This window comes from Cyprinodon tularosa, unplaced genomic scaffold (assembly GCF_016077235.1).
Source record: "Cyprinodon tularosa strain WSP-4 unplaced genomic scaffold, ASM1607723v1 ctg350, whole genome shotgun sequence".
In the NCBI taxonomy this organism is placed as follows: Eukaryota; Metazoa; Chordata; class Actinopteri; order Cyprinodontiformes; family Cyprinodontidae; genus Cyprinodon; species Cyprinodon tularosa.
In genome coordinates, this window is record NW_024039064.1 from 297,549 (window position 1) to 319,175 (window position 21,627).

A 21,627-nucleotide genomic window follows, 5' to 3' on the forward strand; every position below is an offset into this window, starting at 1 on the left:
AGGGAAGACTGAGCGCTTTGTTGGCTTCCAGCTCACCAGTCTGTGTGTGACAGAGGCCTGTTTGTCGTTTTTTTGAAGCAGGAATGGCAAACTAAAATGCAATCACTAAAACCCCCTTAAGTTACAGTGATAAAATGCTTAACAAGGTAAAAGCGCAGCAGTGACGCATCTGCAGCTGAACTAAGTTTTTATTTTAACCCCTGCTTCTTGTTTGAAGTCAGTTTCCCTACTGGTCAAGGTCATGAAACCACTTCTGTTGATAATTTCATTTAAGTCAACCTCTTATGCTGTGTCTGACTGGTTCAAAACTTAACATTTTGGATGTCCTTTATTTGGATGGAATCAACGAATGTGGGGTGACTTTATCTCTTCGATTTTGCTCTAATTTTCCTTTCAGGCTTCCGTAATGAAAAAAATCTTAATTTAAGGGTCCCCACTCTCATATATTTAGATCATACCCACAAAAGCATTGTAACAATTGTTTTCCCTTTTCAGTTTTTAAAAGTGTGAGATTGTTAAATGTGAAAGTTTGGAAAACATAAGTCTTACAGATTTCATCATGTGGATATTTTGCTCTTCTATCACCCCCAGTGCGTCACAAACCAGTCTAATGAGACGGTCTCATTCGTCAGTGATAGCTTACAGAAGGTCAAGGTTTGTGAGGAGTGCGGAGGAAGGACGGTAAGAGATTTGCAGTTGTCTTCTGTTATTTTTTATTTTTTTTCCTGATGTGGGACACTTTTTCTCAGGCCATCTGTGCTGATAGGAAGTTTAGAGCACCCATGTGCAGGCAATTGCTGACGTCAATTGGGCTTGAAGAACCAGTACAGCAGGAACCAATATCTATTTTAGCGTCCCTCCCTAACCTTTGTTGCTCTTCTTTCCCGTCTATTACATAGAGCTGTTTGACACTGAAACCGATAACTACTCTGCATTTCTCATCCACATACTTTCCTTTTCTTCAGATGAAAAGCCAGTGCATGAAATGCATTTTCTTGTCTTTGAGCCATTGGTTATTGAATTTATTCAGATTTATTTGCAAACATCAGAAAAAAGACCCTCAAACATGGGACAGGTTTTGCATGCGCTGTTCTTTTATTAACTAAGACAAGAATGAGAGGTTTCTGCAAACCCAGAGGCTTTCAAATGCAGTGCATTGATGAACAAGTAAAAAAAAAAATCTAGTTTAATGCAAGAGCATTGTTGTTGAAACAGAGTGCAGATTTTTTTTTGTTTTAAATTTTAAAGTAATTCAAACATTAACAAACTTCAAATCCAGATGGAAGTTTGCATCTAATTTATCTACTTGTTGGTAGAAGTCTGGCTGGATATTTGACTAGTCCTTTTTGGCAAAGGTGGTTGGTCACCTTTCACAGATCTGTCCTTTATGCAAAGCAAACAGTTATTTTAGTAATCCATCAGATACTTTCTGGTTCTCATCAGATAAGTTTTAGTTCCCACCAGATAAGTTCTGTTTCCTGGTTCTAATCAGATACGTTCTGGTTCCCACCAGACACTTTCTTGAGCATATCAGATACTTAACCATGTGTAACAGTCACTTTCCTCATTAAAAAATAATCAAATAACTAATATACAAAGCTTATTTGACTTGTGAAGGAATGGGAGTTTGCTAAGGACACTTGAATGGGTGCAAAAAGACAACCATCAGAAAGTGTTGAGATTTAGGGCAAGGAAAAGTGTTTTAATTAATCATGATGTAAATTCTGCTTCTTTAAATGAAGACATCAAATGCCTGATCACATTGAAGTTTTTTTTAAGGAAGAAATTTTTCTACATGTGTCTCTTAAATAATCTCAAGGAAGAAATTACAGATGAGAGAGGCAGTTTTAGTAATTATCAAATCCCCAAACTTACTGAGAAAGTGTTTGGTTGTGTTTAACAAAGGGTGAACTTACCCGAGAGACAGACTTTAGTGGCTGAGGGTTGATTTGCAGCAGGGGATCTTCTGGAACAAGCAAACAAGTAAAAAAAATATGCAGTTAGAATAAGATATGCAAACATGAGGTGTGGTTTTTTTTCCCTGTAATTAATAGGGGTGTAAATCACATCCATCATGGCGATTCGATTCAGTATCGATTTCCTGACCCAACGATTCGATTATTTTCGATACTCAAGAATACACCACGATACGATTTGATTTATTGGTTCATTTATTTTTTTTTTAACCTTACAAACTAGACAATGTTCGTACAATTTGTAATGAGAGCAATGCAAAGTGCAAAACTCATGAAGTTTGACCCGCTAGAAGAGCGAGGTGCGCGAGAACACTGGGACCCTTTTTCCACCTGGCTCTCCGCTCTTTTTGGCCCTCATGTCCCTCCGTTGTCAGACTAAACTCGCCCCCACTTCCTCACCGCCTCTGCCGTATCTAGACCCACAGCGTGTAGCGAAGACCACGCTTCAATATTGAGCATAATTTAAAAATATCTGCGTCAAGCTCACTGCAACACACAGCTGTAAGAGTATAACCAGGAAGCGAGGTAGGAGGGCAAAATAGGTTTAGCGCCACCGCAGCACGGGAGGGAGAATTACGCCCAGGAGCAAATGGATAAAAATAGATGGGAGGAAAAAAAACACATGAATCGATACTCTTGCGGACGTGTCGATGCATCGGATCGTCGGCTGTTGGATCGATGCATCGATACAAAACCATTATTATTTTCTAGCAGAAAAGCAGAAAGCAGACTTAAGAAAGCTGCAGTTCAGCACAAAATGATTGGTACACCTGGCAGATCTAGGTTTGCAGTAATATATAAAAAAATGTTTTTATCAATGTTGTACTGATCAAACAACTCTTACACTGACTCTTGAAAAGGATATAGACATATTTTAAATGCCTTAAAAAAAAAGTAAGAAAATGTTAATTATTATGCTATTTTTTATGTTTTTAATCATTTCACATTGTTTTTTTGTCAGACTGTGGTACTTGTAGTTGGACCACGATGCAGAGGGCAGGCTGCAGCAGATCAATGAGCTGAAAATGTAACTGTTATTGAGGTAACAGATGCTGGCATAGATAAAGCATAGCAAAGGCAAACTTTGCAGGAGCAAAACAATAAACTGGCAAGACAAGAATTCTGCAGCTGGGGAGTAATACTGAAATACTGATTGGTGTGACGCAGGTGGACTGAATGCAGCTGGTTGTGGTGGAGGGGTGGAGTTAAAAAATTTAATTAAACGTGAATGGACAGTAAAAAAAAAAAAAAACTCCAACAAAGACAAAGCAAGAGGAAATAGGAACAATGGAATAAACGAGGAAGTTTAAAGAATGACCTAACAAGGGAAAAAACTACTTTTAAAGCCATCCTAAATCAAGGTTTAAGGTCCAAATAAAGTCCAAAACAACACAAAAAAACAAAATCTAAAACTTGATTAATCCTACTTTCTTACATGTCCAACTCATTTCATATCAAAACCAAACTTAGTCAAATAAAAATAATCAGTTTAACTGATTAGTACTGTAATACTAGTACTGTATTACAGTACTGGATTTCAGCCTTGTAATTTTATTTAGACGCATTAATGTCATTTAGACCCAAAGCTAGAGTGTTTGTATTTATACTGTCTTAAGTTCTAAAGATTTTTCCCTTTGAACTGGTGTTTCACAGACACAACAGCCCAGATGGAGGCTGTTTGCTTTTTTTCCCCCCTCTTGAGGCAGTTTACCTAAATATCACCCATACTATCAAGGAAGTTTTTTGAAACTCTTATTTTGGGGTCAATGATGTGCACAGTATGAGCCTGCAGGTTGTGCAAAATGCTACAGCATGTTCTCTAACTAAAGAAAAATAAACAAAGCATCACCTGGAACCTCGTCTCAAACTCTCTGAACCACATAATCCCACCTTCTCTGCCAACCAGCAGCTCCTTGTGCCTCAAACCAAGCCTACGTTTAATGGGACCGTGTTGTTGCTGTAGCTGCCCACAACCTGTGGAAGGATCTGCCTTTGTGTGTCAGCCAGGCCTCTTTTCTTTCTTTTACTTCAGGAAATCTTCATTGAACATATTCATTTGCACATCTTAATAGGTTGACTATAATTGCATCTATTTTTGCATCTGTTTTTTTAAATGCTCAACTTTATTTTCTTAAATTGCTCATACCAATTACAAGTTGCATTTCCCAAAATGATCTGGATGTGAAAAGGAAGATTTCAAATTAAATATAATAATACATACAGGTTTAACAACCTGTGCAGTTCCTCCACAATCCACCAGGGTACAAGGGTCAAACTCAAGTCCATCACACCATTTATCCATCCCTCTAGAGCCAAATGTTCCTTTAAAGGGGATAAAACTTTGTAAATGAAATAAAAAGTGTATTTTAAACATCTTAAACTGGTCCTATTAAAGACTTTATGAGAAAGAAGTGAGCCAATGTAGAAAATGAGTTTGACTTCTCTGCACTGGGAGATCATGACCATTGAACACCTCTGAGCTAAAGAAACTTTTGAATCTGAATAGTGTGGATTCATACATATTTTCTAGGGGTGGAACGGTTCACAAAATCCACGGTTCGGTTCGGTTCACGGTTTCGTGGTCATGGTTTTCGGTTCGGTATATGTTGATTGTTAGCCTGACATGTTGGTCGTGTTGCTGTTCGCATAAACAAAACGTGTTGCACAATGCTTGCACACTGTTGCACTTTTATCCACAACTTTCTTTCCGCCGTCATCGTAGGTCACTCTAAATGCAAAGTGGTCCCATACAGCAGACCTAGAAAGTGCTGCTGGCGCGTCTTCCAACTCCTGTTCTTTCCCACTCGCCATACCCACACAATTCTCCACAGCACCTGATGTTTTCTGCTACACCCGGCTAAGCTGCTTCGCTTCTTCTTCTTCTTGTATACTACTGGTGGTTGGCTTTGGTCGCAGTACCGCCACCTTCTGCTCTGGAGTGTACACGCTTCGCCTATGAGAAAAAGGAGCAGCGCATGAACCGAAAGAAACACACGCGAATCGAACAGAGACAGTCGAACCGAACGGTTCGGACGGTTTTCATAAACCTTTCCATCCCTGATATTTTTTAGAGAAACATCGAGAACGGGATGAAGAGGAAGAGCTAGATGCTTCATCAACCGCTGTGGAAAGCCGACCCCTCCTCTACTCGATTTCAGGAGGGCTTGGATTAGCTCGCTCCAAAATAATCCAACTTCCAGTGAGAATTTGAGCTAAATAAACTAGGCTTGTCCCGATCCCAACCACGTATCGGATCAGGACGCCGATATTGGCAAAAAAATGCGTATCGGCAAAGCATGTAAAATGCCGATCCAGACTGCCGATCCAGTATTTCCCAGTTTCGCCGATTAAAACGATCCATTCCACTATTTTGCGCCAGTGTTCCCCTGTTTTGCATTTTTATTAAAACTTACAGTAATACTTGCATCTTTAACTGTTTACGGTTTTACTGTTCACTGTGCAATTTCAGATTGCTATTCATAATTTTGTCCAGTTTGTGTTTATCTCTTAATAAACAGGTAAGTTTGTTGTTACCAAGCATTGTGTTTTATTCAATCTCACCTAATTCAGCTGGCTAGATATTATCAAGAGTACTAAAACCCTTTTCAACATGAGTCTTACAACTAAGGCTAAATACTTTAACTTAAACTTAAATACATGCTCGGATAGGGTGGTATCGGCCAGTATCGGTATCGGATCGGAAGTCCAAAAACAATATCGGTATCGGATCGGAAGTGCAAAAACCTGGATCAGGACATCTCTAAAATAAACCTAATCTCAATATGGGCAAAAACCCAATTTAAGGTCCAATATCAAAAACTACACAAGATGATTCCTCCTGAAAGTTCCACACAGCAAAAACACTCTGACTATATTCCTAAGATCAACTCCAAGGGACGGCTGCATGGAGTACAGTTTAGATGCAGACATAAAGGCTGCAACATGAACTGGGTATATTGCTGTCAAACTGTTCACTATGAGAGTAAACAGACTGGGAAGCACTAGAGGAGGGTCAGTGTGAGGAATCTGTGGGAGCAGAATGTTACTACAGGAATGTTAAAGTCTTAGAAGCTGCTAAGTCTTCATATCTTCATCTGCTCTTGAAGCAGATTTAGTCTACATCAGCTCCATGAGACAGCCCTGTAATAATACAAACTCCAATCCGTATCAGTGGGTGGTCAGCGTGATCTGATGACACAGGATCTCTGGCTATTAAAAACACCCTGATGTTGGAAGTTTGATCCACTTACTGTCAGCATGACTTTGTCTAGTCCAAATCCAGGGATATAGGGGGTCAGTGGTTTAAGGTTTGGAACTCTGTGTCTATGTTTGAGTGTCTTATTTTAGCCCTTTAGTTGCCCGTTTCATAGACAGAGTCATCTTATAAAGACCGCTGGTCAGGGTGGCTGAAAACACTCGGTCAACAACAGTCTGGAAGCCCTGTGGGATTACCATGACTGGCTGACAGTCAGACACAAACAATGCTGCACTTATCACCTGATTTTCAGGTTCGTATTAATGCCATATTGAAAAGCTCTTTTCCTTTCTCTGATGGATCTGAGCTGCTTGATCATCTCTAGGTCAGAATAGTTGGACAGATTAAATATGAACCTGATTATTTTAAGATGAAAACACACTTTTGATGTTTGTTCTATTTGTATAAATATAAAAAAGGATGATTTTAATCTTTTTGTTGTTTTTCTTTCATCCAGACATCTTTAGAATAGAGGATGCAGGAAATTCTCCACATAAAGACTGATTATAGCAGACAAAGCACCTAAGAGTGGTTCTTCAAAACATTTTTTTTTATTTAGGAAACCTTTACTGTAATTTTAAAAACAACAAATATTTTAGGATTTTTTTTTACTTTCTCCATTATCCTGCTGGAACCTTTGCTTTCTTCTTCCTTTTCTTTAAATATTTTCCCCATTATATGGGATATATATTTATATTAATTATACTTCTAAGTACAATAGAGCAAGATTGAATATAATAATTAAGTCAAATGAGTTAAATTAAAACCCACGTAGTAAAATGACACCCTTCCTATACAAACAGTGTAAAATAAGATATAAGAATAAAGTAAAATAATGATCTCAGAATATACAATCAGCAGTATTTACAACTTACAATGCTGCTTTTCTTGTTCTTATAAGCCCAGTGATGCATATTTAATGTGTATTGAGAAAAATTCATTACATTAATGGCCCATCACTAAGCTGTTTGTGGAATCATTCACCCTTATTTTCTACAATGGGTAGCAGAGCATTAAAAAGCTGAATCATGTTGACATCCATCCTCACTGTGCTGCTTGCTTCCTCGAAGTCGAACCAAAACATATACTTGGTAACCTAATTATTTTAAGGGAAGTCTCTCTAACTTACCGTATAATGAACCTGCAGTGACGGGGTGAAAGTCGATCAATTATAAACGGTCAGTATTAATGCAGCGGGTGAATCTAAGACATATCGACTGAGGACATTTTTAAAATGTTCAGATTTGCAAAGGATATAGTGGTGTAGCTTTTTTTCCCTTCTTCAGGACTCATTAGTTGTATAAATATGCATTTAAAAATGTGCCTACTCGCTGAAAACACGTAGAAAAAATGTATTTACGGGTAAAGAAAAAGGTGTTGTTTCCTTCCTTTGTGTTTACTTGCTTTCAGCTGTGTTGTTTGTTGTCAAAGCAGAAACACTAAACTGCCTCCATCTAGATTCTCTGAACCCAACCACAGTCCTATAGTGACCCTTCCCTTTGAGGTCACATTGACACAGCGTCCACCTCCGGTCAGCCTAATAACTGCAGATACTGACCCCAATGGGAGATTAGATTTAAGCCATCGGGCAAGAAAAGTGAGGAAAAAAACTCCTATACATAAAAAAGTGAAATGAAACCCAGTGGTTTGTGGGGAAATCATTCTGCAGATCCCTGATGATGGGCATGCTTTGAAACAAGTAATTTTCTAACTGGACTTAAGCAGCTGTTTTATTCATGAGACTTTGGCGCCCCCTGGTGGAACAAACTGTCCTGCTGAGGTTTCCAAAAAAACCAAACATGTCCAACAGCTGCATTTATCATCATCCTATTACACTCCTGCAGCTTAGCTTACTTACTTATTAGACAGACATTGGACATTTGTCAAGGTGGTGAAGTTGTTCCTAACAGTCCGTAAGCTTGCCAGAACCTAAAAACAAGCAAACACAAATAATTATAAAGATACGTATGGGGACATGAACTAATCTGGAGAAAAAAGGCAGTTTTGATTCAGTTTTAGGATTGAAAATACTTTATATACAAAAAATAAGTAGGGAATACAAGCTAATAAGTGACATAAAACAATTGTTCAGCTTATCCAAAGCAGATTTCACTGGAAGAAGAAAAAAAAATCCATGGTTTGGCTTTTGGCCTTGTTATACTACTTCACCTCCACCAGGGGGCAGTAAGGTTAATCTTAAAGAAGTTGGATGTCTTCTGCATCAACCAGCCCTCAGAACTGGAATGCTTGAACATTTTGGGGTTTTTTGCACATTTGCTGACTTTGGATCAGACCTTACCTGGGCGAAAGGAGTTACAATCAGATCCTCCGTATGCCTGAAAACAAAAGTGACAAAAGTTTGAAGGTTTCCTCCCAACAGGTTTATAAGACAATGTGCTGCCAAATCAACACCTTACTCACAGTTCTCCAACAATGGATGAATTTCGTGACAGGGACTTTGGTGAGAGGTCGTAATCGCTGTCCGACCGGTAGAGGAAGCTCTCTCTGCGCTGACTGTGACCCGCTAGGTTTGGGTGAAGGACCAGACCTGAACCTGGAGAGGCCTGCGGGTCTGATGGACTGCAACACAGCGAGGGACCATTTTCAGCCTCAAAGCTGCAAGAAGAAAGACAAATACATTTTTTTTTTTTTATCTTTTTAATAGAAATGCTTCATCAGAAAACCAAAAAAAAAAAAAAAACACCTTGCTATCTAAATACACTCCATACTGCAATTCGTATTTTCAGTGACTGAACATAGATGTTAAAGAAGAGTTTGAAAGACATTTCTAAAAAAAAAAAACAAGAGCAAAAATCAAAATCATTAGAGCTAGGAACAAACAACCAAGCTCAAATATAAAGGTATGGAAAATATCTTCTTCATAAAACTATGTCTTATGCTTTATGGTAAAACGTTCACCTTAGCTGACAGGTCAGCAGAGCAGAGCTTTTTAAGAGAAGCAGCATTGAAGACCTAGAAGCGCTAGAGCCGCCTGTTGCCAAGGTGGGAGAGTTTGTTAAACTGACTCGAGGTTGTGCACTAAACAAAAAAGCTTGCAGTTTAAGAAGTACAGGGAAAAAAAGATGCTGTGGTCAGAGGAAAGTAGAAGGATAAGCTAGATTAGGATCTAAGGATACAGCGAGAAATGCGGGAATATTTTAAACCATCATTTATTCATTTGTTACAGTCTAGTCAAAGATCCGATCAGAGAATTTCTAAGAAGACTTGAAGATTTATTTTCAAAACACTCTTTTCAAACTAATATGCAAAAAAAAATTAGATTGAAATATCAGCCTCTTACGGAAGAGGATTAGGGCCACTGGAAAAAAAAAAAAAGTTAGCTGATTTTTAAATTTTATTTCAGTTTAACAACAGAGTTCTGACTTTTTTCTCAGAATTCTGACTTTTTTCTCAGAATTCTGACAGCTAACAAACATGTTAGCAACAAGCCATAGCCATGTCTGTTTTAGAGACTAGCTCTCTTGTTTTAATGACCTTCTGCTCCTCCATTAATGAGGGGACCCCTCGGGCACGTAAAAAGTTGCCTAATTCCGTCATTTTCCACCAATGTGTCACTGGCCCTCTCAAACAACTCACATCTTTGTCAGTGAAGCTGAGTGCTCCACATCTCTTCCTTCATGGTGCCCATCTACATTAAGATCCACAATTCTGAGAAAAAAGTCAGAATTCTGAGATTAAAGTCAGAATTCTAAAATTAAAGTCAGAATTCTGAGAAAAAAGTCAGAATTCTGACTTTCTTTCCCCATGTTAAACTGACATAAAATTTAAAAATCAGTTAACTTTTTTTTTTTTTTTCAGTGGGCCTAATCCTCTTCTGTAGCCTCTATTTGTTGGAAACTAGTGGAAAAAACCCCACAAAAGGCTTGTAGATGTAGCTGCAGGGAAATAAACATGCAGCTGTCATTCACAACATCCGAATGACCCGGAGAGCCATGGCAGAAGCACAAACAGATAATCTGTTGGTCACCATGGAGTCGGAGCAGGAGGACAGAACAAGATATTATGTAACCAGATGATGAGGGCAAAAGTTTAAACTGAAAGGTCAGAGCCTCAGAAGCCAGAAGAACAGATGCAATGAACCATGACTCTGAAAAAGTAATGCGTTTAGCATACAGTTTAAGTCAAAGCAATTAGCCAAAGATCAGCAGTAAATATAAGCAACATAGAATTGAATTTACATTTCCTGGCACTGCTGTCATTTTCATCCATCTGGGATTAACTGAGTCCATTGGGATGCAGAGTCCCACACCTCTGCCAGAGAGGCACGGATTAATTTGGAAATGTGCATAATCTGATTAAAGGCATGCAGGACCATCGGTGGGATCTATGTCGTCCTGTGCGTCATCAGAAACGCTCTGCTTTCAACAACATTACCACCACGCTCAACCAGCAGAAATCTAATCTCTTAATCTGAGACGGGCATATTTTAAAATAAAATATCTGCAAAACAGGGATTACCTAGAAATATTATGAAACTCTCACATCCATATTTTCCACTTTTCTTTTGGAGCACATATTTAGATTACACATTGTAATCTAATAACAAAGCACATATCTGAAGTACATTTTAATAAAAAAAAAAAGGAAACTGCAAACAGTTCACCGGACTGGTCAGAATAAAATAAAAACATCAGCGAACACAGATAAGGCAGTTTAAAGGTAACCTGGGAGCTGCAAGGTGTGCTCTGCGGACCACCTCCTCGCTGAAGTCAAAATACCGAGCTCTGCACCTGGGGGACCTCCGCCACATTCTTTCTTCACTTCCACTTCTTCCTTCCTCATTGAGCAACACAAAGAAACGACACTGCGGCTGCTGACACACACAGACTCCTACATTCCCTTTTCTGTCCTGAAACGAGCAGAGCGCTGGGATAATGTTGGCTTGGCAGAAGCTCCCAGGCAAATCTGGGCTAGAAAACTGGGAGTGGAAAGGCAGTCAGTCTGTTTATGTGCCCGGCTGTCCCCTTACTACTCTAAATTAAAGCCCTGCTGCAGATTATGAAAGCCTGTTCACTGTCTCCGCTGACTTTCACATGGCTGTCTGTGAGGTTCTAATATATATCCTGGAGGATTACTAGGCAGAATATATGGAATATGATCTATTTTAGAAATCATCACTAATGTGGACTTTCTTTGACTTTCAATAATCTGCAGAGAAGGTCCCTCCACAGCTCTGTAAGGATGAGTGGGTATAAAAACAAATCAACCACTAATGTCCATTCAATGTATTCTAAATACGATTGTAAGAGAAATAAATCACAGCTGCTTTAAACATTTTGCGGCCTTATAAAAAAATGATAATTTCTTTCTTTTATCATTATAAAAAAACACTCCAGAATTCTGGTTGTGACATAAACCAGACTACGGTCTTAATACGACAAGTTTCCAGTGTTTACACAGTGGATGTCTGCAGCCCTAAACCCAGAAGTGTATTTTGAAAAGGATAGAAAAAAGGTTAGCTTTAGTGAGCGGAACCAGGCAGTTCTATTATAAACATCCTGAAAGGAACAGAGAAAACAGGCCAGCTATCAAACACACTGAAGATAAATATATAGAGACCAAATTTGGTAAATGGTGAATTAAAACGTTTATTTTTGACATCTAGCGCAGCCTTTAATCCTTTTGAGAATAGGTTAAGGTTAAGGGATCTATAGAAGTTATTAATCAAAGCTGTTAACCAAATGTTTTTTTGTATTTGACTGTTGTTGTTTTTTTTTATATTACCAGGAAAATCTCAAAGCCATTTATCCTTTTTACAGATAGTCTCGTGCAGTTTTATCTAATTAATTTTGCTTATAATTAATCATTTTAATTAGAAACTGTAACTAATAATGCATTATTCACAGTCCCAAAAAGGAAATTAAAAACGTTCCACTGGACTTTTTTTTTCTTCCAAGTTTGAAGACGTTTCGCTTCCCATCCAAGAAGCTTTTCAACTCCAAATGTCAGGAACAGCGTTGAGTTCGAGGTTTTATTAAGTAGCCCAACAAATCCTTGTTTGCATTTTTAAAACATGATAATTGAAACGGACGAAAGGGTCCAACCCTTTGGAACGGGGGTCGTTTGGTTCCAAACACAAAATCAATTCAAACCAAACAAGACCCTTAGACAGAGGCTAGTTCAAATTAGAGATGTCCCGATCCAGGTTTTTGCACTTCCGATCCGATACCGATATTGTTTTTGGACTTCCGATCCGATACCGATACTGGCCGATACCAGCCTATCCGAGCATGTATTTAAGTTTAAGTTAAAGTATTTAGCCTTAGTTGTAAGACTCGTGTTGAAAAGGGTTTTAGTACTCTTGATAACATCTAGCCAGCTAAATTAGGTGAGATTGAATAAAACACAATGCTTGGTAACAACAAACTTACCTGTTTATTAAGAGATAAACACAAACTGGACAAAATTATGAATAGCAATCTGAAATTGCACAGTGAACAGTAAAACCGTAAACAGTTAAAGGTGCAAGTATTACTGTAAGTTTTAATAAAAATGCAAAACAGGGAAACACTGGCGCAAAATAGTGGAATGGATCGTTTCAATCAGCGAAACTGGAAAATACGGACCAGATTTTTTTTTAAAAACTGGATCGGCATTTTACATGCTTTGCCGATACGCATTTTTTTGCCAATATCAGCGTCCCGATCCGATACGTGGATCGGATCGGGACAAGCCTAGTTCAAATATGAGCAGAGTGGTGTATGCAGTTCAATGCAGTGAGGAATGATATGATCTTCATATAGGAGAGACCAAATAACCTCTCTACAGACGCATGGCCCAACACAGAAGAGCGCCGTCCTCTGGGCAAGACTCTGCGGTACATCTACACCTCATGGACAAAGGACATTCTTTTGAGGACCAGAATGTTCACATTTTGGAAAAAGAAAATAGGTGGTTTGAGAGGGGCGTGAAGGAAGCCATCTATGTTAAGAGAGAAAAACCAACGTTAAACAGAGGGGGTGGACTCAGATTTCAGCTTTTAAAAAAAACCTACAATGCAGCAATAGAGTTAATCCCTTCCCGTTATCGTCGCAGCCCCAACCCCTGTACAGGAGAACGGAGGACCTCGTCTATTCAGCCAGGTCAATAGCTCCCTTTAACGACCCCCATTTCAGACACTTAGACAGGTATGGGGCATTGCAGGCTAACAAAGAAGCCAAACGATGAAGGGGTGGACCCCTTCATCCTTTTCAATTTGCATGTTTTCAAAACAAAAAGAAAAGGCTTTGTTGGGCTACTGTATAAAACCTCGAACTCAAAGCTATTCCTGACATTTTGAATTGAAAAAGCTCTTGGATGTGAAGCGAAACGTCTTCAAACATAGAAACAAAGTCCAGTGGATTTTTTTTTTATTTTCGTTTTTGGAATGACTGTGACCTGGAAGACTGAGAATCTTCACCAGCATATTACTCACTGTGAAAAATAACAACTGGGAGATGCATTGAAATATATTTTCTTCCCTGAGCAAAAAGCCAAACTTGATCTAGTTTAACCCTTTAAAGCCAAGTGTATTGTGTTGGTCTTGAAAACCCCGATTCACAAAATCAGATACGCATAGTGAACAAAAAAACAACAAAAAACTACACCAAATATTATAAAGATAGGCCCAATGTCAGGAATCCAGCTTTTGTGGGTTGTTTTTGTGTTTCCTGTTCTCCTCCACTAGGTGGTGCCCCGTTCTCATTGGGCCTCCCTGCACACCTGCGGCTCTTTGGATCATTATCTGGAGGAGTACTTAAGCCATGGACTGTCACTACCTCAGGGCCAGAGTGTTTGCCAGTTTTAGGTACTCTAGCCAAGCTGAGTTCAGCTGAGTCTAACTGAGTTCTTGTCAACCAATCAAACTGGAGGTTTGAATCCACTTTCCCTCAAGAGATCATTTGAGCTTAACACTGAGTAAGGGATTCATCTCCACTACGACCCATTCAAGTACAGCACGAAATCTGAGTGGCAGTCAGCTTCTCCATTTGCCTACTTACAACCGCATCTTTGCCTTTCGGCAGGAAGCCATCCTGCAAGCTGGATGTTTGGCCTTCTTCCCCTGGAAGGATTGTTTTGTGTTTAACACTGAGCAGGGGATTAACCGCCACACGTCTTGTTCAAGTTCTCTCAGAATTCCAAGTGGCAGTCCACTCTATTGCTCCTCCGGGTCCAACGATTGTCTACCTGTCCACTCTCCAATGGTCCCCTCTTCTCTGGATCACCCACACTTACTGGATTTCAAAGCGAGAGAAGAAACCCCCACTGGAGTCCCTTACTAGCATTAACCTAGTGGCATTCAAGATTCCTACGGTCCCTGAACTAATCTTCGTGATATCCTCTCAAGACTTTCTAGTTCCTGTTCACCCGCCCTCTGAGTTCCAGATCCAACCCCCTCTACCCTTACCTCAATCAACCTGTTTAACCTTTTGCCTTGCTCTCTGAGTGGTTCTCTGCATTTTGGGTCAGACCTCTTAAACACATCATGACACCCAATGTTTCAAAATTGATGCAAATAAATGATCTAATTTAACCCTCATTTGTCAGGAAGTTTAATGACAACTCTAAAACAAAAAGGATTTTTCCATCAATTATTTAATGATCTAGGCTTAAGAGGGTTAAGGGAATAAGCAGACCTAGGAAGCAAAAAAAACAGAGCAAAGTTGTAGTGCTTTATCCTTCTTAGCTCTCAATATCTGTCAGTCATGGTAGGTCTGGGAGTAAAGCCAACATTTTGAAAAATAGACACAAACACGTTACCACATATGACAGAGATGGCAAACTTTAATCCTTTTGGGCTGGAGTTCTGCAACTGTTTTGATTGGTCAATCATTTTATTTCTGTTAATTTGTGGCACATTTCTGATATAAACTACTGACTGTGGAAGTAAACGAGAGGTACTGACGCAGGAGATGTGACAGATAATCTGCACAACAAAAGAACACAACAATACAAAGGAACTGAGTAAACAAAACATCTGAAAGGAAGTAAAACCTGCACTCTCATACAGACATACAGAAGTAATCCAAAAAGATTGAAGGTCATACGAACATATGCTCATCTTTGATCGCTGCAAGCTCCCTACATTGAAGCCAGATGCTGCCATGATTTAATAAAGTCAATCAAATATTTAGGATATCATCTCCAGATATCCATTTTGTAGAGTGAAGCTGCTCTGGCTCAACAACAACCAAACAGCTTCACTATGAGGTAATCATTATATGCTGCAAAAGGAGGTTACAAAGCACACAGCTTGCCATGCAAGTTATTGTTTACCGAATTTACCTAAAGCTGATTGATCTTATAGATTGACTGAAAATTAATTGAATAGCTAATAAAAAATATCAATTAATAACTTAATTGGCTAAATATTTTTACACATACAGTATGCTGAATTCATTATGCCAGGTGTGTCAAATACCGACTGAATAAATATAAAAATATTTTCTTACACATTAATAAACTTATGTCGCAGATATAACATAAAATGGACCTATAAGGTTACAAAAAAAAAAAAGTCTAATTTCTGATGTACAGAGATGTAAAACTATCAGAGCATATCGCTCAAACACGCGTTCTTTGCCGTAATGAAAATGACAGTAGCTAGTAGATATACTATAGATCTCTGTTTTTGGTATAATCCAATAATCTTACTTCCAAACTGGTTTTTTCTGGTTTTCTGGTTTGACAAAGAGGAATGTTAAAACTCAACTTCATGAAGTAGAGTTTTCTACTTCCTTAGTTGTAGTGAGAACATGGGCAGCAACGTGTTTAAAACGTCTTGTTACAATTTATTTGCATAATGCCCTCCCCTTTTCTAGCACAACACACAATTTGATGCAGAGGGAAGAAGAAGGTAACCTGACTCCACCAGATGGATTTGCTCCGCATATCCATACCAGATAACCTTCCGTTGAAGTAATTTTGGGAAGGGGCGAAAATACTGGTTAGCTGATTGGCCTATGTTGGTGATAGACGGGCCAAATAAACCAATCAGATCAACGAAGCATATGACGTACTAACTAGTGATGGGACGATTTATGAAAACCGTCCGAACCATTCGGTTCGACTGTCTTGGTTCGATTCGCGTGTGTTTCGTTCGGTTCATGCGCTGCTCCTTTTTCTCATAGGCGAAGCGTTTACACTCCAGAGCAGAAGGTGGCGGTACTGCCACCAAAGCCAACCACCAGTAGTAAACAAGAAGAAGAAGAAGCGAAGCAGCGTAGCCGGGTGTAACAGCAAAAAATCAGTTGTTGTGGAGAATTGTGTGGGTATGGCGAGTGGGAAAGAACAGGAGTTGGAAGACGCGCCAGCAGCACTTTCTACGTCTGCTGTATGGACCACTTTGCATTAGAGTGACCTATGATGACGGCGGAAAGAAAGTTGTTGATAAAAGTGCAACAGTGTGCAAGCATTGTGCAACATGTTTTGTTTATGCTAACAGCAACATGACCAACATGTCATGCTAACCCCGAAATCCCTCATACTCCGTCAGCAACCCCCGCTGCGCTCCAGACCGGCAGCTCAGAGCAAAGCCTACAGCCTCCACTGTGGCTCCCGTCCGCTCCGCTCTGAGTCCCTTGGAGATGGTAGAGGGCATGCACGAGATGATTAAATTCCAAGCAGCAAAACATACGGAAATGATCCAGGGTTTCCGCGGATCATTTAAAATAATTAAAATCCATTATTTTTGGGGGTTTTTTTTTCATTAATTTAATAAATTTTTATGGGATTTCGATGTAACAATCAACATATACCGAATCAAACCGAACCGAAAACCGTGACCACGAAACCGTGAATCAAACCGAACCGTGGATTTTGTGAACCGTTCCACCCCTAGTACTAACAGAGCGACGAAAAAGAGGAGCCAATTGATAGATCAAACTCTTGCCGAAACCAGTCGGGAGAAGAGCAAAAACATCTTTTCCTCTGAGAAAAGCCTCCAGAGCAGTGTTTTGCTCTTCTTTCAGTGAAGAAATACTCTGCAATTCTGATAAAACTTGCTCGATAGCCACGCTAATGCTAGTTTCATCAGCATAAGCCGCCATGTTCTTTAGACTGAACTGTCGTGCTTCTCGTTGCGTCACACCTCAACCCGCCTCAAAGCCAACGCTGATTGGACGTTCGTTTGGTGAACGGCTCCAAATTTTCTTTAACGGAGAGTCTCCAGACTGATCTGCGAGTGAAACCTTGAAAGCTCGCGAGATCAGGATGGTCTCACGAGGCTAAGAAGAAGGAACATTGGTACCCTTTAGAGGATGGCAGTAACATTATAACAAAAAGAAATTCCTTAAAAGTATACATTATTGATTAATTGGATGAAACACATTTAAAATTAATTATTAATTGCCAATCAAAGTCGATTATCTGTTTATGTCCCTACTTATCAACTCTCCTTACTGTACTCCGTTTAAGCAGTCTTCAGTCAACATAATTGTCAATCTAAATTAAAATTTGATAAAAAATGTAGCCATTTAGCACCTTTTATTATTTTATTTTTTTAGAAATATGATTTATATGTTCCTATTTATTTAGGTTTGTGTTGTGTAGAAAATCACTAAGAACATTAATATAACCACAATTTTAACTTGAAAAAGCGTATCTGAAGCCCATGGCTCTGAAGCATCTTTCACATCTAAGTTAAAGAATAAATAAATTAAGTTTTGAAGCACCTGAGGCTTAGCTGCAGCTGTCATGGAAGCAAATTAGATTTTTCTAGATGCAAAAAACCATCTCACCTCCATCTGCACACCTTATTCATTTTCAAAATAAAGAAATTGAAACAATTATAGAGTAGGGTTGATCCTGCACTTTTCTTTGAAACTCTTTCCTGCTGGGTTTTACTTTCAACACTTATATGATGAAACCTCGCCAAAAGAGAAAACTTCATACTATTTCAACATACTAAAAAGAGCAGATATACCAGAAGGATTTTCCAATTTCTCTTTGTGTTCCTCGTGGTTATCTTTCCTCTTGTATAACCTGACATAGAGTCTATTCTTTTTGAAGATACTTCTAAAGACCATACATGGGTGTGAGTTATGACACTCAGCCATCTGTTTCTGATGCTCTTGTAAGGTTATTTAAACAGTTTATCCTTTTTTTTGTTTTAAACATTCCACTGCTGCTTAAGATTTGCAATCATCCAGGACATGGTAATTTCAAAACTCCAAAAGCAGCTAAAAATTTCATAATCTTCAAAACGTCAGTGGTCTGCTGTCCGCTGTTCAGTGTAGCAACAATTAAACTACGGTACCTCTTCATGAACAAATAACCCAGCTCCTCAGTGATGGATTTCTGATTTGGATTTCTGATGAAGGCGCTGGAGGGTTTGAGAGAAGAGTGAATGAAGTAATTTACGTCAAAACAGGAAAAACACGTTTTCAGATTTCAGCTTTTTCAAAAGCCTAAAGTTCAAGATTTAACAGGAGACCAAATCAGCTTCAAACCAAATCACAGCTGCCGTCTGTGACCAAACGTGTGTCAGTGAGCAAAGCTCATGATAGCACCTACGATGTCTTTTTGTTAGGGGAGTTCAATCTCTATAATGTAACTCTAAATTTGCAGAGTGGAACACTACCAACAGCTTCACATTTAATTCATATATTATCTGTTAAAGAGATAGTATGTAACAATTTAGTCCTTTTTATATGCAAAGATTGCTTTAATAAATACATATTTTCCAAAAGTCTACTAACATCTCATCAAATATCAAAGTTTGATAGCGTAAAATTAGTAATTATAAATAAATAGGGGGTGCTACACTTAATGGGAGACGCCATGTTGCATCACTATGTTGGATAAGAGTAGCCAAAAGGTGATAAACTTGTCAGTCTTAAGCGTTTTACTGGAATCTGAAAACGTGTTATCAGAGTTTAAATAAGCAAAAACCACCGTAGATCATTCTAGCACCCACTTTCTGCTGCAAGAGAGGATTATCTGTAGTCTTTGCCTAGTAAGAGACAAGAGAAACAAACCAAAAAAAAACCCATAAATAATAGGGATGGAATGGTTTATGAAATCATGTGTTGCGTTCGGTTCATGCGTGGCTCCATTTTCTCATAGGCGAAGCAATTACACTCCAGAGCAGAAGGTTGCGGTACTGCGACCAAAGCCAACCACCAGTAGTAAACAATAGCCGGGTGTAGCAGAAAAAAATCCGTTGTTGTGGAGAATTGTGTCGGAATGGCGAGTGGGAAAGAACAGGAGTTGGAAGACGCGCCAGCAGCACTTAATAGGTCTGCTGTATGGGACCGCTTTGCATTTAGAGTGACCTACAGTATGATTACGGCGGAAAGAAAGTTGTGGATAAAAGTGCCACAGTGTGCGAGCATTGTAGGGCTGCAACTAACGATTATTTTAAAAATCGATGAATCGGACAAAAAAATTTTTTTATATTAACCTCTTTATTCCAAAATAAACATTTTAGACAGAACAAACAAGCACACAAGTACAGGGTGCTCATTAACTGTACTGGTGCAATATGAAAAATAAATGTTTGTGTTAAAACTACGCAAACTTACATGAGAAATGTAGCTGTACATCCACAAAATATAGGCTACTTTGTTTCATAAAGTGCAAAAAAAGACATTTTTGTTTTTAAAAGCCTCTAAGGGGCTCAAACAATAGGCCCCCCCATTTCAACAAATGAGTTTTTTTTAGACTAGAAGAGTTCTGCCTTTTAAGACAGGAAAGTATAGCAGTTAAAGTTGCTGCTTGAGAAAATACTGAACCATAGAGATAAAAATAGCCCTGTGATTCAAATTATAAATTATATTTGGAATAAAAATGAGAGAACTAGGGGTGCCAAAAAACACATCCTCCAAAGACAGATATTTACATGGGAATGTGGCAGATAATTAATTGACATATTACTGATCTTGCTGGATTTTATTCTGCTTTACTTCCATAAATTGCAGGATCTTCTTTTCTTTATCTTCGCCAGAAGATTTAAACTTTAAAAGCCTTGCCCTCATAATTTGCAAGTTAATTTATTTATAAAGAAAATATAAACGCTGCTTAAACTAATTCAAATGAAATTAAAAGTAAAATAAGTAGCCAACCTTATCACTGTCTGTAACCTACTAACACGGTAAGGAAAGCATCAGATGAGCTACCTGAGAAACTAACGTTACGTTTCCCCACTTTAAAACAAAACAAACATGGTCGCTCATCCTGCTGATCAGCTCTCTCACTGCCATCGAAGGCTCCAACGTGTTTTCTTTTCAGGTGCTGCGTCATAACAGTGGTGCTTCCGTGCCATGTTAATTTGTTTTTACAAAAGTTGCATGTTACAACTTTTTTCACTTTACAAAGCGCAGGCTATTTTAATTATTGTGATCAATTTGCGCCGTCATTCCCGGCGCATGCGCGCTTCATTTGCAGTCTGGACGCTGAGGGTAAACTCCTCACTAATATCCTGCGGCTCTGACTGCAGCACTGAGAGGGATTCCTGTGGGAGAGGGAGAAAGGGGTTGGGATGGGGGAGGCGCCCCACGGCAGGCAAAAGCCGCCAGTGACACCGTAAAAAGTCGCCAGATTTGTCGCTAGTCGCTTTTTTGAAAAATAGTCGCTGGAGGGGTCTGAAAAGTCGCTGAATTGGCAACACTGCATCTGCGGCGCTGATTCGCTCCGCCATATTTTTTTTTCTTCCCCCAAATGTCGGCGGCGGCGGATGACGCATTAATCGCGCAACACAACTAATCGATGATTAAATTCGTTGCCAACGCTTTTAAAAGTCGATTTTTATCGATTTTATCGATTCGTTGTTGCAGCCCTAAAGCATTGTGCAACACGTTTATGCTAACAGCAACATGACCAACATGTCAGGCTAACCCCGAATCCCACATACTCCGTCAGCACTCCGCTCCACCCCGCTACATCCCTGCAGCTTTTATCAAGTGGAGACAATTCATGTGGAATCAAGGCTTCAAAATGGAAGTGGAGGTTTCAGGCTTTCTGCTGGACAGGTTAGGTAATTCAATATAACACTTTCATTTTACCTTTATGTTTGAAACTGGGCAGTGCAGTCCAGTTGCTAGCCCCCCTCAGCAGAGATGGCTAATTAATTAGCCTTAACTGGATGAACTGCGTTCCAACAGTTCTTAGCTGCTGTTTTTCTTCACACAAGTCATACAAGCAGGCAGCTGGAAGCTTCATTCAGTGGTTTTCAGAGAGATTTTCTATTTGTTTCATATTTTATTTCAGCTGTGATCAGGGAGGTTAAGCTGGTCCTGCCCTAACAGTTGTTCACCTACACTGGACAAGGTCCAACCGTTATCAGCAGCTACCAAATCACGCACATAGGCTTCTTTCAGTCAGCGATTCAGAAAGAGTGACACTCCAAGGCTTCCATAGCGGGTCTCACATGCTTGATGGGGAGGCACCAGTCTGTAA

At 39.2% G+C, this 21,627-nt stretch overlaps 1 protein-coding gene across 2 annotated transcripts in view; it reads right to left on the reverse strand.

The window, feature by feature from the left end:
* Positions 1–21,627, reverse strand: part of LOC119789921 (cAMP-specific 3',5'-cyclic phosphodiesterase 4B-like) — a 79,091-nt gene that overhangs the window by 43,591 nt on the left and 13,873 nt on the right. The window contains exons 1-5 of one of the 2 annotated variants that reach the window (XM_038295116.1): positions 10,917–11,146; positions 8,653–8,847; positions 8,531–8,567; positions 8,090–8,160; positions 1,917–1,966 (exon numbers count right to left, since the gene is read on the reverse strand). In XM_038295116.1, coding sequence (XP_038151044.1) covers positions 1,917–1,966; positions 8,090–8,160; positions 8,531–8,567; positions 8,653–8,847; positions 10,917–11,002 — 439 coding nt within the window. In that variant the 5' untranslated portion in view covers positions 11,003–11,146. Of the gene's footprint in view, positions 1–1,916; positions 1,967–8,089; positions 8,161–8,530; positions 8,568–8,652; positions 8,848–10,916; positions 11,147–21,627 lie in introns of those variants that run through there. The other variant, XM_038295115.1, reaches the window with a different exon arrangement.